The sequence below is a fragment of the Tiliqua scincoides genome, chromosome 16 (assembly GCF_035046505.1).
Source record: "Tiliqua scincoides isolate rTilSci1 chromosome 16, rTilSci1.hap2, whole genome shotgun sequence".
Lineage (NCBI taxonomy): Eukaryota > Metazoa > Chordata > Lepidosauria > Squamata > Scincidae > Tiliqua > Tiliqua scincoides.
This window is the reverse complement of record NC_089836.1, coordinates 2,034,462-2,057,769: the sequence shown is the minus strand read 5'-3', so window position 1 is coordinate 2,057,769 and position 23,308 is coordinate 2,034,462. Positions and strand designations below refer to the sequence as shown.

Genomic DNA, 23,308 nt, shown 5'->3' with positions numbered 1-23,308 from the left:
TGTAAGGCATTTAACCACATCGACATCTCTATACTTGGGGTACCGAATTCCAACCTGACCACAGTGTTCGGCACACATCGGGGAACATACATCAATTGGCGCAAAAATTTGGTCTGGATCACCTCCAAAGACCTGGTATTTAAATATGGGGCGATCTCAGAGCCATAGAGCAATTGAACCCTAGTTTTAGCAGTGTGCAGCCTTAAAGCCGCAGGGAGAAATTTGGCACCTTTAGATGAATAAAAACGATAAATGGGACCAGATGTTTTCTGTGCTGATTGACCGACATAGTTTTTGTGGGCCAAACGGCCTCCTTGATAATGAAAAATCACCCCCAGGTATTTTATTTTTTTAACCTGCTCAATGGGTTTCCCATTTAGGAGCCATCAAAAGGCCTTATAACGTCTAGCAAAAACCAGCACCTTTGTTTTTTCAGAATTTATAATTAATTCCTCCTGTGAACTGACCAGGGCTAGATGGCGAAGAGCCCTCCTCATGCCGACCTGTGTTCTTGATAATATAAGCACATCGTCAGCATATGCCAGAACAGGAACATGACGATCAGCAAGCTTTGGAGGATGTAAGGCCAGATCAATGAATTTATATAAAAGTTAAATAAAAGGGGGGCAAGAACACAACCCTGACTAACCCCTTTATTAACCAAAATTGGATTCGTTAGATGACCATTAGATGAATACCTAATCCTTATGCCAGAATTGCAGTACAAGCTAACCATAAGCAGCAATAATCAACGGTCAATGGACGAAGCTGCATACTTATCCCATAGCCTTAATCTAGGGATTAGGTCAAAAGCAACAAAGGCTGCAAAAAGTCTCGAACCCCTAGTGGCCAGATGTTTTTCAACAAGAAATTGCAGCACTAAAGTCTGATCAAGGTGTGATCTTCCAGGGCAAAAGGCTGCCTGAATATCGGCTATAATGTCCTGAGATTCCATCCAGGCCAATAGCTTCTCTCTCAGATGCAAGGCATTTACTGATGACATTGAGCAAGCTAATAGGCCTGTAATTTGAGGGAATTTCATGACCTCCTTTTTTTATAAATGGGACTATAATCGCCCAACCCCAATCAGAAGGCATATTAGCTGTTTCATCAATATACGAAAATAGGGCAGCCAAAGTTGGAGCCCACCAATCCTGATGTTCTTTAAGCAAATCACTTCTAATAAAATCTTCCCCTGGAGCTTTTCCACTTTTAACTCTCCTAATAAGAGAGACAACCTCCTCACTGGTTACAGGTTCCCAAGATGGGAGATCTTCAGCTAATAATTTAGATCTTAAATCTGGACAAGGGGGTTCCGCCGATGCATAGATCCCCTGAAAATGTTCCACCCATTCTGATGCTGTAATATAATTTGAGGCTCCCGAGGGAAACACCTTCAGTAGTGGATTAATTATGTGCCAGAAGAGAGATGTATTTTTCTGATTAGCTGCACTAATTAAATCTTCCCAATTTTTCTTTATAAAGATTTCCTTCTTAAATTGTTTCCTTAAATTGTTTTTTTTAAATTTTTTAAATGCACATAATGAACCTCCAATTGAGATTCTCTTGCCATAATCAAAGCAGCAGTAACCTGCTTCTTCAGGATCCTACATTCAGAATCATACCAGTCATAAGATCTACTTCTCAGACTAATATTGTTGCGCGTATAATTACTTAAAAAAGGTTTTAAGGCAGCAACAACATTATTATAATGTGACAAAGGATCACCTTCCTTAGCTATAATTGCATCCCTAAAGCCCATTACCCGCTCACAACTCAAAAGCCCTTGAATTTTAGCACTAACATGACTGGTCCATTTCACACAACTTGTCACAGGACCTAAATGGTCAGTAGGGTGATGGATCTCTCTTGACTTAAATTGCTCAACTGTTGACAATTTGAGCGATAAAGGGAGATGGTCGCTCTCTGATCTACTGAGTACCCTAAAATCCAACAAATCCGGTAGCAAAGACCTAGAAATAGCTACATAGTCTAGAAGTGAGGGTTTAGTCCCCTTCCAAAAGGAACACACTGCCGGGTGATCCTCCGGCCATGAGCCGTTAAGGATTATTAGATCTTGCTTTATGCAGCATTTGGCCAAAAATAAGCCCTGACGATTACACCTACAAGCGTTAGAAACCCGTTTGCGCAATGGAGGAGGGTCAGAGAAAGCTCCAAATTTTGTAAAAAGTTCCAAATCATTTCTGCCCATTTTAGCATTGAAATCCCCCAAAATGACCACCTGAGCAGAAGGATATGCCTCTTGGATCTCCCCGAGATGCTTCTCAAAATTGATCCATATTTGCCTTAAGGTGGTTAAACCCACAAGTGGCGGGAAGTACACATTTACCAAAATTAAGGGAATTGGCTGTAAATTAAGTTTTACCACCAGAGTATAACGGTCAAAAGCGGGCAAGGATTCCACTACAATAGACAAATTCGTAGAAACCAATGAAAGTAATCCCCCCTTAAGTCTGCCCCTTCCCAAACCAGGGACCGCCGGGGTTAAAGAAAGCTCTAAAGCTATCTACTTGGGGGGGAGAGGAAAGCCAGACTTCCTGAAAACATAAAACATCCCATTTCTTAATGAAATCAAAAAAATCAGACTGCCCAAATTTCCCGGCCCACCCCGCCACATTCCATGAAACAAGATGAAGTACATTAGCTGCACTCGGGTCAAATACCCACTGAAGGAGTCTGACTATTTGCAACAGAGGAGATGGTAAAACTAATATTGGCTGCCACACAAGGATTCAATACCGGGGTCACAGCCCCCACATTTCTACAGGGAACCCCATTGGAAACTCTTTGAATCCCAACTGGGCTTGAGCCCAACTCCACAACAGGATACAAGTTTGCAGTTTTTGGAGAACACTGAGTACCCTGAGCTGGACAATCCAAAATTGTCTGATCATTGCCAGATGGTTCATCAGCTTCCAACACAGTCAAATTACTAGATAGATGACATTGCTGTAAAACATCAGTTTCTATTAATCCAGGGATTTGACATCCACTTTGTGCTGAAAGGAGCACCAGGCCATGGGCAACAGACGCAGACTTTACTTCATCCAGGGTATTCTCTCCAACCTGAGAAGGGAGCAAAAGAGAAGTAGAAGAAAGAGAAGATTCTTTAGGACTGTTCTTTAACTTAAAGGACTGTTCTTTAAAGTCCATTAAACACTGTAGGTCTGGATGAAAAGTCCTAGGAGTAGGTATCTGCTTCACAGCTACCTCCATATCCATCAAATCTTCTGGAGAAACATCCTGTTTCTGGAAAGGAGTAGAAGCTGATGTGTCTTGTATGTTTTCAAAGTCTTGCACCAGCTCTTTCAAGGCTCCTTGAACCAAACGCTCCTGTTCTAGCAGAGCTAGCTCTGAAAATGACTCTTTCAATTGAAATTCAGAAGTGGGGTCCAAGAGTTGTGAATCCAGATGCTCAAAAGTTCTAGGCCTAATAGGAGAAACCTCAGCCCTAACTGTATTGGGACGTCTAACTCCCCGAGACTGAGTAAAAGCAATAATGGGAGGTTCATAATAGACTTTCTTAGGTCGTATTCCAAAATGATGTAAAAGAGAAGATGACTTAAGAAGCATTTGAGGTATAACATCCTGTCGAAAAGACAACAGGATATTTTGCCAATTGGGAGACCTTAATTTGGTCACATTCTGCAAGTCCACCTCGTGCAAATCACAGCGTAAGAGACTGCTCAGAGATGATTTTGCTCTGAATTCTGTGTGCCATCTGCCATAGTTTAGCTGGCTTTGAAAAATGGAGAGGGAGATCTTGCAAGGTTGCAATCTTCTTCCCATCCTCACTTCCGATGTTGAGGAAACAACAGGAATGTCACCCACACTGGGAGGCCTGTCCTTCACTGTGAGTGTTTTCAACACAAAGCCTCTAACTTACAGGCCATAGCCTGCTGGCCTCTGAAGATAGTAAGCAGAGTTTGTGAGATAAGAGCACATTGTTTGCCAGACAGGGCTTTCAGTTCCTTGAGACCTATCCATTCCAAATTATCTGTGCTGGTAGCTGCATTACACACAGAGCTGGATTTCACCGCCCCCTTGAAAACACCGGAGGATAATGGTGTCTCACTCCTCTCTCCAGGATGACTTAAATGTTTGACTCCCTTATTCTACCATGTCGGCACCCTCTGAGATTAATTCCACAGTCTTACTCACTTTTCCATGATTAAGTGGACATTCCGATAACAGCAGCTGTTTAGAGACCTTGACGCTGCGTTTCTTCTTCAGGGCGGTTTCCTCGGAGGCAGCTGGGCTGGTTTTCTGTCGTTTACTTCGCTTCTTCATACTTACAGATAAAAGTTGATTTCTTATCCCCAATAGGGACATTTGCAAACCAAAACACTTGGCTTGCAAAACTGCATTCAGAGGTGCCGTAGAAAAGAAAATATTGTAATAAGGCACACATAAACAGAAAAAAAGGAAGTTTTTTAGACGGAGCTCAAGTAAACGCGTGCAGCCCCAGAGGCAGCCTCCTCCCCCCCAGCTTTGTAATATTTCCCCAAATGCAGTCACAACCGTGGTAGTATCGTCTAATATGTTAAAAATAAATTATTGAATTGAATGGGGACCCACCTGAAATTGACTCGCAACCCCCTAGTTGGTCCCGACCCACAGTTTGAGAAACACTGAGCTAGACACTTCATATACAACACTGTATGTTTTTCACCTGGCCTGGCTCCACCCTCCAAAAGAAAGGGTGGTTTCCCCCCACCCTGGTGGCCACTTGTGGGCAGTATCCATTCCCTCCCTCGAGGATCCATTTTTGATACTTGATTCCATTTTTGGAAACTGGGTTTGGTCTGTGTTCCATTTTTGGAAGTTGGCTCAGGCGTTATTTTCAGAAGGGAAAGGCAGGGGCGTTATGAATCCACAGGTAAATTGAGAGCTTGCTCCTTGCAGCACCTGCGTTGGCACCAAAGCAAAGGTTTCCCAGCTAGGGAGAGCCTGACAACTCAATTTGCTTGGTGTCTCTGGAAGAGCCCCCTGGGCTCAGTAAATGAAGCTGCAACCCGGTTTGTGTCACAGAGATGAATCTTCAACCGAAGGAAGATCTGATCTGTGGCCTGACATCCCAGCTGGCAAGATTGTCAGTGGAGAAGAACAGGAGTTTCCTCACTAGATCCAATTAAGGTCCTTTGAGGGGGGTAGTCTGTTCTGAACGCAACCTTCCAGATGCCCATGGAAGCTGACGGGTGGAAAAGTGGTGCCTCGGCCCTGTTGTTTGTTGGCAGCACCTGGTATTTTTTTTGGGGGGGGGTGGGTGGATAATTGGAGCTTCCATGTGCTAATATAATAGCTAATAATAAATGTATGCACTGTGAATTTGTCTAATTTTTTTTTTTTAAGTTGTCCCAACTATTTCTCAGCACTGCTTCACATGGCACTGTGTAGAAGTCAGGCTGCAACTCAAGACTCCCTCAGTTAAAAGGTCCCTTCTGCTGTGACCTGATTAGGTAGCATTGGGCAAACTACTCCTTCTCAGCCTCGGTCTTTCCATGCTGCAGTATGGGCGCAATGATACGTAACCAGGTTATTAAGGTTGTAAGAGAATGTTACACGCGGAATGCTTTGGACGCTCAAAAGCACCATCGCTCAAAGATCATTCAAAAGATGCTCAAAAGCACCATCGCTTCTGTAGAGGACCCTGCTCCCCTCGGCTCTGAAGGTGGCATTAGCCTGTATCCACAGTTTCACTTAACAGTGGCAGAGTTCTGGAACAGAATCCCCATGGATACAGTGGCACGCCTATATTTAGAAAACACCAGTCACCACCAGGTGGCCTGCAATTAAGATGATGATAATAGTAAACATTAAACTCTTGGTTAGAGTTTGAACTACTGAGCACCCAAAGATCCCAGTCCAAACATCTGGTGGGCTGTGGCACCAATGATGCTGATGATGATTCTAGGGTCTTTACAACCAAAGACTGAAAGAGCCATTCATGTCTCCCTGGAATAAGTAGAATTATTAGCAAATGCTAATTATATGTTGTGTGAAATAGTCATCTGCTGGCCTGGTAGCTGAAAGTTCTATCATGAGAACTTTCAACTTGAATGTCAGGGAAGAACAGAAATAGCAGAAGTGTTGGGAGTTTCGCTTTCCCCTTTTTTTGTGGTTTCCCCCCTCACCCACTGGTGAGCAGTATCCATTCCCTCCCTCCAGGGTACTATGACCTGAAGTCCAGTTTGGACGGGGCTTCTAGGGAGAAAAAAATGGCAGGACACATCCTTATCCTAGGAGCTCACACAGAATGACATGACAGCTGGCTAGCCCTGGAGGTGGAGAGGAAATAGTCACTGCTGCCCCCCCCCCATTTTCCAATGGCAAGAGGGCTATTTTCCCCCATAAAAACCTTTCTCCAAACACCATCTCCCCCAACTTCACCACTATCTACAAACAGTCATTCAGGTCATTCCAGTCAACACTAGACCTGCGTCTATTGCTAATTGGTTTTTTTGGGCACCTAGGTTGTGGACCTCTCCATTCCAGAAGATACATTTGGCCCAACTCCTATGCTATGCAAAGGGGGCTTGGGTCGAATCCACTGCCTTATGAAAACTGAGTTCTTGATACCATCCTGTATAGTTTGTTATTGCTGTTCAAAGTGTATAGTTTGTTCTGGAGCTGTTCCCCAGCTCCTAAGGCCAGCCTTGCTCAGCCACTACCTCACAGGGTTGTTGTTGAGCCACAAGAGCTAGAGAGCATGGTGGGTGTTGGACGGACTGGGTTCCGGGAGGGGGGTGGGATTGGCCATTGGTCAATCAGGGTCTCATTCAAAGGTGGTTAAATGTTTTGAAAGCCCTGGAATGAGCGGATGAGGCTGAAGCATCTCATGAGATGCTTCACTGTGTGCATTAGGGTGTGTTTCATGAGTGTTTGGCCCTTGGCCTTGGCTTCCCTCAAAAATGGCATTCCTTTCTGCTTCTCTGATGCCCCCAGGTTCTCCCTTTGCCCGGGCCAGCCTGAAGAGTGGCAAGAACGAGAGCTCGTCATACTTCCGCAGGAAGGAGAAGATGTTCCGGTTCTTCATTCGGCGCATGGTGAAAGCACAGAGCTTCTACTGGATGGTCCTGTGTGTGGTGGCCCTGAACACACTATGTGTTGCCATCGTACACTATGACCAGCCAGAGGGACTCACCACGGCACTCTGTAAGTTGTGGGGCTGGGGGCTCTATGAGAACAGCTATGGGTTGGCTTTCATAGAATCATAGTTTTGAAAAGACCCGCAAGGTCATCTAGCTGGAAATCCCCCTAGAGCAGCAGTTCCTAGCGGCTCGTGATTTTGTGTGAATTGTTAAACTGAAAAGCTAATGCAGTCATTAGCTTTTCAGTTTAACAATCTTCTCCCCCCTCCAAGCTCACAAAGAAAATGAGCCCTATGGAAAGTGGACCTGAGTCATACCTGAGCATTTACCGTGGGTTGGATCTTACTGAAGGCCAGGTTAAGGGGGCACAATGACACCAGAATGGTCCTGATCTGATAAACTTCTTGTAAACCTGGGTGGGTCCCAATAGAGAGAGATTTTAAAAAGTGGGTCCAAGTGCTTAAAAGTTTGGGAACTACTGTCCTAGAGCATCTGCAGCAGGTGCTTGTGGAACCTCAGCTTGAAGATCTCCAGTGAATCTGTCTCTTCCTTTGGCAAACTGCTCTGACCATCAAGAATTCTTTCCTGAAATTCTTCCTCTTGCAGCAGGGTCTTCCAGCTCACAATGCGACACCCTCATTCTGCTGTACCCTTTCTGCTGAGCCAGATTTCTTCCATAGCACCAGCACCAAGAAGTGGATCATAACTCAGGGGAATGTGTATAGAGTTGCTATCTTAGTCTGACTGCCCAATCCTATTACCGCACCATCCACGTTGAGATAACTGTGCTGGTGATCAGGAGGCCTGGCAGCATAAATATTTTGCTTCCGCTGCCTGGGCCCATTGATGGCTTGTGGGTCTCCATGGACCTCTGCTAGCTATATAGCTGGCGTAAGTTCAAGGAGAGAAAAGGGGTGGGGCAGGTAAAAAAAAGGGAGATAGGATCTGGTGGACACATCTACCGCTGAGATCCTCCCCCTCTGGCCTACTCCCTGCTCCTGAACTCCCTGCTCCCTTCCCCATCCCTGCCACCAGCTTCTGCAGAGCCTCCTACTCTCTCTGCTGCACACCCCACAACTCTCATGGCTTGCATCAGTGGCCCGGCAGCATGTAACCTATGCCGAGCTTTCATGCCCTCATAAAGGGTCTCACACCCTAGTTCTGGCAGCACAAGCTTTCCATAGGATTGGGGTCTAAGTTTCTTTAGCAGTCAAGGAAAAAACCACGGGAACTAGGCAAAGTCCTTGAGGTAGCCCTGAGAAGCCACCCTGAGTTCCTGACTTTATAGAACGAGTCAGTTGGATTGGCCTTTTCAGTCTGGTGTCTCAGCTTTCTGGGCATCATTCAAGCTCAGCAGTGAACTGAGCAAATGCCCTGGAGCTTCACATGCCTCTAGGACTGCGTGGAAGTCTCACTGAAGATTCCAGTTTGCCAGAAGCACAGTTTAAGAATCTGGGGGAAGCATCAGTAGGCTTCCCCAGTGCATTCCAAAGTAGGGCAAGGCTCTGTGTGCTCCAGGTAAGATTTGCTCTTCAAGTTGCACAAAGAAGAGAGCTGCATTGGGTGGGGTGCAGGGCCCAGGAATCCAACTGCTGGGAGTTTCACTTCAAGACTGCCCCCCAATTCTCTTACAAGCTTAGTAGGTTTGCATGTGAACACTTGCAAGAAAATGAGACAAGAGTGAATATTTTGTAAATGCCTCAAGCCAGTGTCAGTACATATGGACAAAAGCCAGGTGCTGGGGGAATGGAGGGGGACAGCAGACTAATTTCCCAGAGGTCTAAGGTAGAATTCCTCATGCGTGGGCCAAATTAAGGGCCAGCTGAAGTGAAAAACCAACATGTGCAGGTGAAAGACAAAATGTCCCTGCAACTTGACCCATTTTGTCAATTCGGAGGGGAACTGGGAAATGGGAAGAGGTGGACATAACTGGTCAACAGGGCAAGATGGTTAGGGATCATAAGAACATAACAGCCCCACTGGATCAGGCCAAAGGCCCATCTAGTCCAGCTTCTTGTATCTCACAGCAGCCCCACCAAATGCCCCAGGGAGCACACCAGACAACAAGAAGACCTGCAAGGCATTCTGGGAATTGTAGTTAAGAACATAAGAACAGCCCCGCTGGATCAGGCCAGATAACAAAAGACCTGCATCCTGGTGCCCTTCCTTGCAATCATCTGCTTGAGAGTGTTCTCTCCTTTTTACCTGGGATCAAGCGCTTCGAAATATCGCTGGCCTTTTCATCCCCTCCATTTTGCTCGTACGTAAATGCTTTCAGCAGCAGTGTTTAAGGAGAGCACTTTTATGAGCTGATATTTGTTTCCCAGCTGGTGTTAGAAGGAATGTTCTGGTTAATTACAAAACTGGTGAAAAATTATACAGGCGACATACGACAAAAACAAAACAAGAAAAAGAGGCCTAATTGCAAAGCGGATAAAAGGGAAATCATTCAACTCTGCTGGGACAGAGACCTTGGGGGGGGGGAAGGGCTTCCAGGTGCTTTTGTTCAAGCAGTGAAGATGGTGTTGGTTGAAGGCAGAAAGCCAGAGAATTTCATCTTGAGTGAAGCAACACCTTGTGACACTGCGAAGGCTGACAGTGGCTTTGGTGAAGAATCCAGAAAGGAAGTGAGAACTAGAGTGAAGGCATGGGGCTCAGGTGCCTCTCCCTTCCTGCCACATAGAGGGGTGGAACAGACTGCCGGGGAAGGTGATGGCTCCTTCCTAACTAGAGATATTCAAGAAGAGGCTCAACAGGGACCTGTTGGAGATGATCTAGAAGGACTTCTTGCTACAGACAAGGGGTTTGACTGGATGACCTTGTGCGTGCCTTCCAGCTCTATCCAGCCTTGTCACCAAACCGTCCTGCAAACCCTTCATGGGAGTTTCCAGGGCTCCCTCCTTTGCTCTTCCTCTTGCCATTTGCTAATCAGAAAGTTTCTGTGTGCCCTATAACCTCCTCTCTGCTCTATGGTAAGAATTTTCAGTCTGTAGTCTGTGCTACTTTAGCCAGGATTCTTCCATCAAAAAAAGATCAAAAAGAACTTGTCTTCCTGACACATGGGTTAGGAGAGGGTCAATAGATGAGGGTCCTGCTTATGTTTTAGCTCATTTCTACTGAAACTTTTAAACAGATAAAAGATAAGCAGTCGAAATGGCATTGGGCTTTCCATTTATTGGGGGGGGCTTCAGGACACAGGATGCCACCAGCCTACCTTTTAGGGCTCTCAAGGCTCCTAAAGTAGTGTGCCTTGGGGTCTCCATCTGTGCAAGACAATTCCACAGGAGTAGGATTTGTGACGGCCTCTTTCTTAGACAGCTGTAAGAAGGGATTAGAGTCATTGCCAGAGAATTCTCTGTGCCAGTGTAGGATGTTCATAGAAAGCAGTTACTTGCTGCTAGAGGAGTGGCAGCTGGCAAAGACCTGCCACCTTGCAGCTTGTAGGCATCTTGGAAACATCTGTGATTTCAGATACTGGACTTTGTTGATTGTGTTGGCAAGGCACTTGTATGTTTGAAAGGAAAGCAATGAATGGCTTGTTACGGGATCTTAATATCAGTGCCCAATGGGGCTTATTGGGAGGCGGGCATGAGTTACGAGGAGGAGGGAAGGATTTGTGGAGTGTGGTAGTATGTGCGAACTTCAGCGGAGGTCTGCCCCAGGAGGACAAACAACATCCTAAGCAGGATGTGGGCACCTCTAATCCAATCAGGCCTGTCCCTATGGGGAGAATTTAATTATGCCACAAATTAGCTTAACTGCTGCTGTGGGGTCTGCATCGATTCCTTCCCACTCTCCCACTTTTCTTTTTTTTACTCTCTGTTTTGTCGAAATGTTCTGATTAATTTTCTTGGCTTGACACTGTCAAATGTTTAGAGCTATTTGAAAAAAGGAAACCCAATGTGCTTAGCAGAAAAGGCTTGGAAAGGTTTTGTTTCATATCCCAGTAGCCAGCACACTGGCTTTCCTGAAAGAGATCTGTTTGGTGGGATTCAATCCAATCCTAGCCAATCAGAAATGGCAAACTCAATAGGTTTGTATGTGTGGTTTATATTGTGGTTTAACAATAAGTTTATACTGTGATGCCAAGATTACAGGAATTCACAGCTCAGAGTTGGTTTGCACTCTTGTGCACTGAGCTAGAACCAGGATGTGCTCCATTTCTTACATTCTTGCGGAACAGAACCGAGTCCTGTGATCAGTTCGTAGCAAATCGATGGTAAGGGGCCATCTGGAGTACTGGTCATCATATCTGGTCATCATATCACAAAAAGGATTTAGTGGAATTGGAAAAGCTTCAGAAGACAGTGACCAAAATGAAGACTGGGCTGGGGCACCTCCTTTATGAGGAAAGGCTATAGCATTTGGGACTCTAGAGTCTAGAAAAAAGGAGCTGGGGGGGGGGGAAATCATGACTGAGAGCCCAATCCTATGCCTGTCTACTCAGAAGTCTACCCATTATAGTCAATGCTTACTCCCAAAAAAGTGTGGTTTGGATTGCAACCTCATATAAAATTGTGCAAGGGATGTTCTTTTCCCTCACACAACATCAGAATCAGGGGACATCCACTAAAAATAGAGTGGCAGGAGAGTTAGAAAAGACAAAAGAAAACATTTCTTGACCCGCCATGTCATTGTGGAACATCTTGCCACAGTTAGACCCAGGATCGTCCAGTGCTCTTACATGGCTCACTGGAGTTTTGAATTCAGGTCTCTCCAGTCTTACACATAGGAAGCTGTTTTATCCTGAATCAAACCATTGGTTCATATCAGACCAGTGCTGTTGACCTAAACTGGCAGCTTTTCTTCACACAGACTGGCAGCTGCTCCAAGGTTTTAGGCAGGAATTTTTGTCTGCCCCAAGATGCTGGGAATTGATCCCAAGACTCTTTGCATGCCCTTTCACCCTGCTGTGGCTCCTGCCTATTTGTAGCTTGATATCCAAATTGCTACAACTCACTGGCTATGTGTATGTTTGCATGTATGTGCAGGACCAGCCCTGGAATAAATGGCATCTTGAGTAAGAAGTATCTTTGCCCCCCATTGTCCAACTTTTGAATACCTTATTTTTTCGCCATCACTTTAAACTTACGTGCATGATCTTCAGTCATGATTGGTCCCTGACACAAAAGAGTCTATTGATAGTTGTGAATCTGTCTTGATTTGTGCTGCACATTGGTAAAGAGAAAGAAATTCACTTCCTCTACAATTATGATAGCTTTTTAAGAATACCTGAAATGCTGGGGTAGCAGAACCCCTGTGCCAGAGCCTGGTACCCCAGGGAGTTCCCAGCCTCCCACTCAATCATGTGTTTATATGTGTGGGGAGAGAACCCGACACTCCACTCTCTGCTGTTAACAACCTCAGCCTCTGCTCTCTGCCTAACAACCTCAGCCATTGTGACCACATGAAAATGGAATTAATCTGTCAGTGATTGGCAAAATGAGCTGCTAAGGAGCTGATTCAAATATATTGGGTAGAAGGGGCCAGCCTGCTCCTTGCCCAGAGCACACATTTTAAAATTAAATTAAATTATTGGACTCGAGCCTACCCCCAAAGCTCTCCCTTCCCCATGCCCCACATGAAATGCTCCTGCTTAAATCAAATCTAGAGAAGGCCAAGCACAAAGTTGCATTTTTTGTCCCCAATTAGATGGACAGGGCGGTGTCAGGAGGAATCTGGAGCCTGTCTGCTGAAAAGGTGGAAACAGGGCATGGCTAGGAAGTCATCCTTGTTTCGTTGGCTTCTCAGACTCCCTGTGATAGTTGAATCAGTTCCTGGGCTCAGGAAGAGCCGAAGTCCACAAAGCAGCAGCCAGCTTGGGCAGTGAGGCCATCTGCTGCTGGCTCCCAAAGCAGGAATACCAGCTCCGAAAGGGCACATTGGCCATGGAAGTGAGCCAGTAGATGGAGCCGGGGCTCAAATAATTATCTTGCATGGCTGGAGAGCCATTGTCAACCACTGTGGATTAAGGATGGGAATGAGAAGTGCAGACTCCCTACTGGAGTCCACAGCCTGCACTTATCATCTCCTGTGTCATATGGCATCTCAGTGGCTGTTTGTGGCACTGTGGATCTCGAAGGCCCAGGGAGGGGGAGAAATAAAACTTCCCCCCTCTAATATTTTTCTCATGTTTTGCTGGTCTGAAGCAGTGGTTCCCAAGCATTTTAGAGGCTCTAAGGACTGCTGCCTGATGGGTATGACTGAATGGGCAACAATGCTCCTCCCCACCAAGTAGCAGTTTGTTTAACTCCTTCCAACACAGGAATATGTTATATGGTTTGACTTCATTAAATAAAATGCAGGGAGGAAAGCAGGGAGGAAAGGGTGGTGGATAGTTCCGCAGTGCATCATCGGAGCAAGGCCTGATAGAGGAGGTTCTCTGTCATTATTGAGGCAGGGGGTCTCTCTACCAGCAGGATGTATTTCACATTGAGAACCAGTGTTGCCACAATCGCATGATAATCTTGCAAATATCTGTGAGTCTTGCAAATATCTTGCACTCTCTGCTCTTTTCCATCCAGACTTTGCCGAGTTTGTGTTCCTTGGCCTGTTCCTGACCGAGATGTCCTTGAAGATGTACGGCTTGGGGCCCAGGAATTACTTCCACTCCTCTTTCAACTGCTTCGACTTTGGGGTAAGAAGAGATTGGGGCAATCATGGCATGGTCCGTCCCCCCCACAGGTTGGGTAATGTGCATTGTCATGTTGGTTATGGGCTATGCTGTGATCCCCCACTTTCAGAAGTTTCAACACCAGACTGAGTGTTTTGTGGGTGGTTGCACATTGCAGGGCTCCCTCTGTAGAAAAGACAAACACACACACACACACACTCTCTCTCTCTCTCTTATGTGTCCAAAAGCCGTGAAATGCAAGAGGCCTAGTCTCTCACCTACAAGACTGCAAAATAAGATAGCTGACCATCTGCAAAAGCCTTCCCTGGCTCCTTGCTCTGCTGCCTTCACTCCTGAAGAGAGAGAAGCACTCCCTTTCCTGGAAAAGCTTTTTATTATCGCCTTATTCAATAAATGAAATCTACTCCCCAACCATGTCCCGTTAAATAAAATTATACAAATACAGGCAGGCCCCTGGATCTGTGGGGATCTGTTCCAGGCCCCCAGTCGCGGATACAGAAACCTGTCTCTGCAGGACCAATGCACTCCCCATGTACGAACCTGTGCGTGTGCATTGTTGTTATTCTTGACATCCGAGATCTCAAGACATCTCCCCTGCACTCTCAAGGCCCCTTCGCCGTCATGAGAGCTAGACACATGTCATTTGAACAGTGGAGCCTGGCTTCTGTTGCCTGCATTGCACTCAGCAGCATTTAGGACAGACCAATCCTTTCTTGCATCGGCCATCCAGCGCATATGAAGGGATGCACAATGGGTGATGGTCACAAGGTCTTTGCTGAAGAGGTTAGCTACACACTGGTGCCCCTTCCTACACTGCGGTTGATTGAGAGTTACTGGTCCAAGATCACCCAAGAAGTTTCGACTGACTGGGGATTTGAACCTGGATCTTCCAGGTCCAACTCTAGAACCATGACAACAGCCTGGCTATCTTTAGTATGCCCCTACCTAACCTGTTGTCACTAAACTACACCCACAATACTGCAATTGTTGCATGTCAATACCTAGATTCATCTTTGGACTCTTGGTAAAGAGTCTATTGACTTTAATGATGCCAAATCAGTAGATAATAGGAAGAGCCAGTTGACAGGGAGGAGCAAGGAGAGGGCTTGTTTACCACCCTCCGCACGGCAAATTTGTGCATCTTGTAAAGGCCATCAGCACCCATCTGCAGGAGGAAAAAGGGAGAAAAAAGAACAGTCTCTCTGTCAATCTCTAGGGGACAAATGGCTTTTAAACATTGTGTTATTTACTAAATCCTGAGCCGTTGCTCTGTTTACCTTTTGCTCAGCTACACACAGCGCTGGCAATCAATTCTGAGGTTTGTTCTTCCCATGGGGGGGGTGGGTTGGCACTTTTCTTACTTGCTAATTCTTCATCATTTGCTGATCCTGCTGGGAGCTGAGCCTTGTCTCCCCCTGTGCTTCTCGTCATCCTTATTTCCTCCCCAACTCCCCCCCACACACACACTCCTGTGCACCTGAAACCTCATCTTCTTCATTTCCTCTTGAGGTCTGGGACAATTTCCTAGCTCGATTTCCTTTTGCCAACCTGTGATATAAGAACGCATCAGTTGGGACAATACAATAAATACAAGGTGAGGAGATGTGGTCTTGAGAGGCCCCTTTCATGTGATGAGCACCATAAGGGTGCTGGGAGCAAGGAAATTTGGGCGCAGAACACTCCTTCCTTGTGCTAGTTTATTTCCCAACATCTCTGCTATCTAGAAAGGTGGAAGATGCAGCTGAGGCCTTTGCCACATGAGAAACACAAACAAACAGGCAATGGTCTGAAGAAAAGGCAATGGTCCCTGGGTCTAAACAAGTGGTCTTGCACCAAAGAAGAGCAACTCTCCATCTAGCCTGGAGCTATCGTCTTCAATGACTGGTTCTCCAGAGATGGTGGACTGAACTCTTGCTCCAACCCTTCTGCTTGCGAAGCCAACAGGACCAAATTGATGAGCAAATGTGACTCAACTGAATATGGACGGACTTTGTCATGTCCCTGAGCTCAGGCTTCCCGCTCAGAAGTGGACCTCCCAGGAATAGAAGTGAGGAACAGAGCCCACAAATTAATCTCCATCTTGGGTTGTCGGAGTTGGACTTCAGCTTGGACTTTTCCATATCTCTGCTTCTAGGACCATGGGGGAGAGGGACCAGAGTCTGGAGCTTTGACAGGTCCATGTCCCCAAATCTGGAGTCTTCCCAAGCAGTGTAACTTTTCATGTGGATGTCTTAAGAACGTAAGAAAAGATCTGCTGGATCAGGCCAAGACCCCATCCAGTCCAGCTCCCCATATCTCACAGCGGCTCACCAGGTGCCTCTGACAGCACACAAGACCACAAAATCCCTGTATCCTCTGGTCACTCCCTTGTACCTTGCATTCAGAGATGTGCTACCTCTCAATCCCATACAGTCCTCATGACTTGTAAGCTATGATTGCTTACAGCTGGAGGCTTTTCCTCCATCCCTTCAAAAGCTGGAGACTTTTCCTCCATCATTCATCCAGTCCCCTTTTAAAGGGGGAGACTTGTCAGGCTCACTGGATTCCCCTGGCTCCAAATATTTGCAGGTCTCCTCCAGTTTTATTGTGGTACAGTCCGAGATTGAGAGATGGTGGCAGGACATGACACGGGCTAGGAGGCTTTTGCAAAGGACGAAACCTCACTCTGCATGGTGGACGCACTGGAGGCTTCCGGGCTGATCCAGTAGCTTTCCCTGCAGTTTCCTGTGATGACCAGAGTTGGGTGATGATGAGCTGTGCAGTTTATCAAGTACCCGGTTTTCAGGTGTACAATGACCCTCTGGCAGGCTTAAATCTTGATGACAGGCTGCAAAATTTGGCTACAAATGTTGCATAGACCCAAAGAGCAGCTCCTTCCATTTCCAGATTTTAACATATGGAGCAAGCAATCCATCAGTCTTCAGAGTTAAATCCCACAGCTGTGCAGTCTGATTGGCAGTCAAGGTGTGTATTTAGCTGCTTCCCATAACATAATCCCATTCTAAGATCCTTTTGTCGCTGCAGTGAATGGAAAGGCATCTCTTGTGGCCATATCATTAAAGTTCACATGGCCCTTTTACAATTGGTTCTCTACCTGGAAAGGTCTCTGTCAGATGGTGTGATTTGGAGTAAGAAAATGTATCTCTGATTCATTGTCTGTGTTGAATCTATTGTTTTGGCCCCATAGCAGTGTTTCTCAACCAGTTGTACTCATACCACCAGTGGTACTTGAGGTGGTGTCTAGTGGTACATGCGGGACCTTTAGACCCCCCCCCCCCACTGCCTGACAGCGAAACCAAGCAATGAGCTCGGCTCAGCGTGCACTTTTTGTGTGCTCACAAAAACTCATAATTGCCAGTTATTTGGGGGGGGGTACTTCCAATAGGTGGACCATGCGAAGTGGTACAGCAGGGGACAAGCGTGGAGAAACACTGCCCTATAGGGCTTTCTTGGCCATGTCATTTTAAATCAACCCCATTTACAAAATGGCTTTATGAGTTGTCACCGAACGTGCCAACCAGGCCCAAAGCGCTCTCTGTTTGCAATTTTGGTAACGTCAGCATTTTGCATATTTATTCTGCAAGTGCCTCTGGTGATGAAACTGACACCAGAGGGAAGAGCTGAGATGGCAAAACTAGCCGAGGAGTGACAAGAGCTACAGTAAAGTTTTGCAGAAAACAAATGAAAGAATGAGGACTGAGACTGGAAGATTTTGTAGCTGCCCCCCACCACAAAAAAAATCAAATTTAATTTATTAAGTAAGGGTGCAATCCAGAGGTGCCCATGGGGCAGTGCACGTCCCTTGCGCTGGCTCAGGAGGGTCACAAACATGCCAATGCAAGCCTCTCGGGTGGGCAGGGAGGAGGTGGGAGGCAGGTGTTCCTGGGTGGGGGAGGGCAGGCAGTGGGAGGCCCTGGGGGCAGGCTGGCGGGGAGCAGGAGGCAGGGCTGGGATCCAGCACTTATGTTGGATCCCTATCCCTGTTGCTGGGGAGTTCATAGCGGCTTGAAGCCACTCCGCTCTGCTCAGACTTGCGCCACCTCAGGAGGTTGTGCAAGTGCATTTGTTTCCCCTTGCCTGGCTGAGCTACGTTGGGCCCCTATCCTGTGCTGGATACAGCGCAAGCCTCTTGCCTTGCCTCTTCCAGTGCAGGGTAGGATTGCACCCTAAGCTAGCTAGCAAGCAAGCAAGCAAGCAAGCAAGCAAACAAACAAACAAATAAATAAAGTTTTCTGGTTAATTTGCCATAATTTTTGATAGAATACAGTTTCATTGTGTTCTGCATTAAATTACCTTTCCAATGATTTATAACATGATGGTGTACATACCAAGGTTTTCACAATTTTAACCACTAGTGTCAAGTTGAGCTTGTTGCTTTCCTGAAGCTTGTTGCTCTGTGAGTTGCTCCCCCTGCGCTCCCTTAGCTACACAATGAAACTCTATTCTATCAAAAATTATGGCCAATTAACCAGAAAACTTTGTTTGTTTGTTTGTTTGTTTTTTTATTTGCTTGCTTGCTTGCTTACAAATGGTATGATGAAGTCCAAGGCTGGGGAGTGACCACACACCCACACACACACAGGGTACAGAGAAACCTACCTTGTGAAATCTTCACATATGTGTGCTCTCTTGGGCTGCATTTGTTTTTCAACTTCCAGCAGTAGAGATCTGTTCCCTCTCCCTTCTTCTTGCACACTCAGGTTGCATTTGTTTTCCAAGTCCTACTGCACTTGCCATGCTAGCAATCTTTCCTTCAGGTTTGATGCTGCAAATCATTGCCACCACCATTGTAGTGATTCTGTTTCGCGGGGCACTGTAGTTACTGCATCTCTGTGGTAAAAACCCCATATTCAAAACTTTTGAACATGACGCCATTTTCCATGTTCATTTTTGAATTGAGCAAGAGGCATGTTAGAGTCTAGGGGCATGCTAGTCACTTCCTGTTATCTTCTGGTTGAAAAACAAATGCAGCGACACTGTCTCCCTGCAACTGTAAATAAATTCAAAAAGAGCTCAGGTGATTTATTTAAGTGATGCCTCGCAAGGCGAAATTAATTCATTCCACGAGTTGTTTCGTATTGCGAAAATTTTATCTTGCGAAGCGCAGTTTCCCATAGGAATGCATTGAAATTTAATTAATGTTTTCCTATGGGCAAAAAAAGTCAGAACAAAGTCAGATTTGGTTTACAAAGTTACAAATTTTGGTTTACAAAATTAGGTTTAATAAAGTGCTCTAAAGGACCTTTAATAAAGGTCTCAACACTGTACCAGACCTTTGACCAAAAAGTTTAGAGACCCCCTGGTCTATACCATGTGAACCTTGCCTTTTGTCCCAGACATATAAGGAGTCTATCATATATATATATATATATATATATATATATATATATATATATATATATATATATATATATATCTCCTTTGTCCCAGACATATTTTGTCTATCTTTTTGTTTTTGCAATTATGCTACGTTTGGTTTGAGGATCGCTTGAGACTTTCCTAAATTTGGTGGGCTGGTTTGGGAGCTCACTGTTTGGGAGCTCACCAGACTGGGCCACTTCCCTAATGAAGGACTGGGTGTTAGGGCTCTTCAGTCTAGAAAAAAAAATGATTGAGGGGGACATGATTGAGATGTACAAAATTATGCAGAGGATAGAGGGAAGTTCTTCCCCCTCGCACAGAACAGCAAAATTAGGGGGCACCCACTAAAATTGAGAGGTGGGAGAGTTAGACCAAAGAAAATATTTCTTTACCCAGTATTTAATTAATTTGTGGAACCGCTTGCTCAGGATAAGAACATAAGAACAGCCCCACTGGATCAGGCCATAGGCCCATCTAGTCCAGCTTCCTGTATCTCACAGCGGCCCACCAAATGCCCCAGGGAGCACACCAGATAACAAGAGACCTCATCCTGGTGCCCTCCCTTGCATCTGGCATTCTGATATAACCCATTTCTAAAATCAGGAGGTTGTGCATACACATCATGGCTTGTACCCCATAATGGATTTTTCCTCCAGAAACGTCTTCAATCCCCTTTTAAAGGCCTCTAGGCTAGACGCCAGCACCACATCCTGTGGCAAGGAGTTCCACAGAACAACCACACGCTGAGTAAAGAAATATTTTCTTTTGTCTGTCCTAACCCGCCCAACACTCAATTTTAGTGGATGTCCCCTGGTTCTGGTATTATGTGAGAGTGTAAAGAGCATCTCCCTATCCACTCTGTCCATCCCCTGCATAATTTTGTATGTCTCAATCATGTCCCCCCTCAAGCGTCTCTTTTCTAGGCTGAAGAGGCCCAAACGCCGTAGCCTTTCCTCATAAGGAAGGTGCCCCAGCCCCGTAATCATCTTAGTCGCTCTCTTTTGCACCTTTTCCATTTCCACTGTCTTTTTTGAGATGCAGCGACCAGAACTGGACACAAAACTCCAGGATTGCTGATGGCATCTGGCTTAGATGCCTTTAAAAGAGGATTGGTGAGGAAACATCCATCACAGGTTGCAAGTCAGAAGGACTGTATGCAAGCTCCAGGTTTAGAGGTAGCCTACCTCTGACTGCCAGGTGCAAGGGAGTGGCAGGAGGATAGGGGTATGTTGCTGTGCTTACTCCCACTCCCTGGTGGGCAGAGGTAGATGTGCCCTTCACCTGATCCAACAGGGCTCTTCTGATGTTCTTAGGCTCTTATGAATTTGAAGCCAGGTCACCACAGCCTCACTACTTCCCCACCATCACCCTCACCCTTCCTATTTCTCTTGCAGGTGATTGTGGGGAGCATCTTTGAAGTCATCTGGGCCGCAGTGAAACCAGGGACCTCCTTTGGTATCAGCGTATTGAGAGCCCTTCGGCTGCTGAGGATTTTCAAAGTCACCAAGTATGTTGCCTTGCTTCCTGTTCCGCTATATTCCTGCAGGGAGGAAATGGGTAGATGCCTCGGAGGGGCTGAGTGGGAGGATAGGTGCTCAGAGGGGCTGAGAAATACTCTTCCTTCCTGCAGTAATGCCACTGGTGCATAAATGAACCTTCTTGCATGCCACAAGGCTGACATCTGAGCTCAGGGACTAGCTGGAATGTGTGAAGGTGCAATGTACTGTGTGCAATGTACTGTGTGCAATGTGTGAAGGTGCAATTTTCAACCTCTGTGCTATGGCACACTGATGTGCCGTGCGCTGTCTGCAGGTGTGCCACAGGACTCTGGCACATATATTAGAAGGGCTATTGGGGACGTGAGCCCCCCCCCCCCCACTGGCAGTACAGTGTGCCTTCTCAATTGTGAAAAACGGATGGTGTGCCTTGACAATTTTAGCGCCTTGTCACTGTTCTGTGAGACGAAACAGGTTGAAAAGCACTGGACTCAAAGCATCTGGAAGCTACTCTGCAAGGCTCAAAGAGGGGTCTTCCCCCCCAAGTCCTGGAATTACATCATGAGCCTCTTTCTGCATGCAGAGCAGGTCCCCTCCTGTAGATACACAGCCCTTTCCTAAAAGGGATCAGCTCTGGAATATCCCGTCTGGCACTCAGACAGAGCAGGGACACCCACAGGTGTTGCTATGGAAACCGCCTTCTGTATCTCTGGTCCCCAATAGTGGAGGGATGGACGTAATCGACCAGGGGGCTGGGAGAGCTGTAACTCTCCTTTCCTTCAATCAGCAAGCTCTTAATGGTCACAGTGTAAAGCAGGTTTAAATCACTGTCCAGCATTTGACACTTCTTGCATGGCAGGTTTGTCTGTCTAATGCCAGATTGTAAAAGAGATCCATTGCCTTAATGGCTCTTTCGTCATTTTCGGATTCATTAGTTTTCCTAATATAAATGTTCACAGTCTCTTCTCCCCCCCCCGCCACCCACAGCATGGTAATAGAAGGTACATTTTCAAAGAAGCTGCTTCTATCCATCTTGGAAAAGGGATATCGTAGATCTGGGAGGGGTGCGGGAAGAGATAAGTGAAATGATCAAGGCCAGTACCTGGCCTGGAAGGAGTACCAAAAGTATTTTTTACTTTTTAGTGGAGAGGGGAAAAAGACAGGGATGAGGATGACAGAGCCCAATCCTATCCAATTTTCCAGTGCTCGTGTAGCCATGCCAATGGGTCATGCGTTGCAACCTGTGATGGGAAGGCAGTCAAAGAGGCCTCCTCAAGGTATGGGAACCTTTGTTCCCTTACCTCGGGGCTGCATTGCAGCTACACCAGTACTGGAAAGTTGGATAGGATTGGGCCCTGAGGCTCATAAAATCATGTGTGGTGTAAAGAAAGCGGATAGAGAGACACTTTTCATCCCTCCCTCATGCTTCTAGAATTTGGGATCATGCAGTGAAAGGGGAGAACAGAATAGCTAAATGAAGGCCCCAGTTTCTGAAGAAGTACTATATATTGCTGAATATCACTTTTTGTTATATGGGGTTGTTAATTTTCCTGCTTGATGATGTCACTTCCGGCAATGACATAACTTCCAGTGGGTCCCAACAGATTGTCATTCTAAAAAGTGGGTCCTAGTGCTAAAAATTCTGAGAACCTCTGCAGTAGAGAGATGATAAGCATAGCCTAAGGTAAAAAAAAATTATCATGAACAGGGGGGAAGTCAGTTCTCTCATTAGCACATGCTCTCATTTTTGAAAGTTTGACCATGCTAAATAAAAAAATTGACACACATTCTTACAGGCAAGAATTTAATCAGATTGAAATCAAGCTTTGTCAGGCTGTACAGTCTGATTGTACCACGGATCACGTGTTTGGAACCACTGTGAAGTTTTCCAACAACAGGCTGACACACAGCCAAGCAAGTAGTGAATAATTGCATCACTAGTTCCTGATCATGAGACATTATTTTCTTAAGAGTATTTACATGGGAAGTCTAATGGCAATGCACATATATACGGCGTGTGCATTGCTATAAATGTGTTTGGATTTCACAGACTTGCAACCTTCATGGGCAGCCTCTTTGTCCACTAACTCGAGGACCATCTAGTAAGCCCAGCTGCAGATGACTCTGCAGAGCCCTTGGCAGCTGGTGGTAGAAACAGTGGAACTGAGAGAAGTTGCTCAGTGTTGTTCACCCTGACTAGCTGTTTGGGGTCTCAGAGAAGGGACTTGCCCACCCCAGCCACACTCAGGTGATCCCAAGGATTTCACAACAATCCCAAAATGGTCATCTCCTGCTGAACCTGGGTGTGTGAGCTGGACCACCAAGTTACAGCGAAGGTGACCCCAGGTTTTTAGGCTCCTTCCTCCAAAGGACCAAGGGGCAGAAGCAGAAGGACTTGGGTGTGGGTAGAGACATCACCTCCCAGAAACAGTTTCTCCATTCATCCAGGATTAGAACTCACAAAGAACAAATGAGGCAGTGAATCTGTGTTTGGGCACTGCTACTTTATGCAACAGGGGATAACTAAAATGATTGAACCCCCCCCCCCATGAATCCCATCTCTGCACTTAGAGAACTAGCTGTTACCCTGCACATGCCTGATCTCGTCTGATCTTGGAAGCTAAGCAAGGTCAGGCCTGGTTAGTACTTGGGTGAGAGTCCGCCTGGGAATACTGGGTGCTGTAGGTGCAAGTAGGTGCTGGGTG

At 46.1% G+C, this 23,308-nt stretch overlaps 1 protein-coding gene across 1 annotated transcript in view; it reads left to right on the top strand.

Annotated features, from left to right (window-relative positions):
• The window catches only part of CACNA1B (calcium voltage-gated channel subunit alpha1 B), a 198,956-nt gene that overhangs the window by 64,190 nt on the left and 111,458 nt on the right, over nucleotides 1-23,308 (top strand). Inside the window, exons 10-12 of the mRNA XM_066610860.1 lie at nucleotides 6,967-7,176; nucleotides 13,637-13,749; nucleotides 20,502-20,614. Of these exons, the coding sequence (XP_066466957.1) occupies nucleotides 6,967-7,176; nucleotides 13,637-13,749; nucleotides 20,502-20,614 (436 nt within the window). The remainder of the gene's footprint in view (nucleotides 1-6,966; nucleotides 7,177-13,636; nucleotides 13,750-20,501; nucleotides 20,615-23,308) is intronic.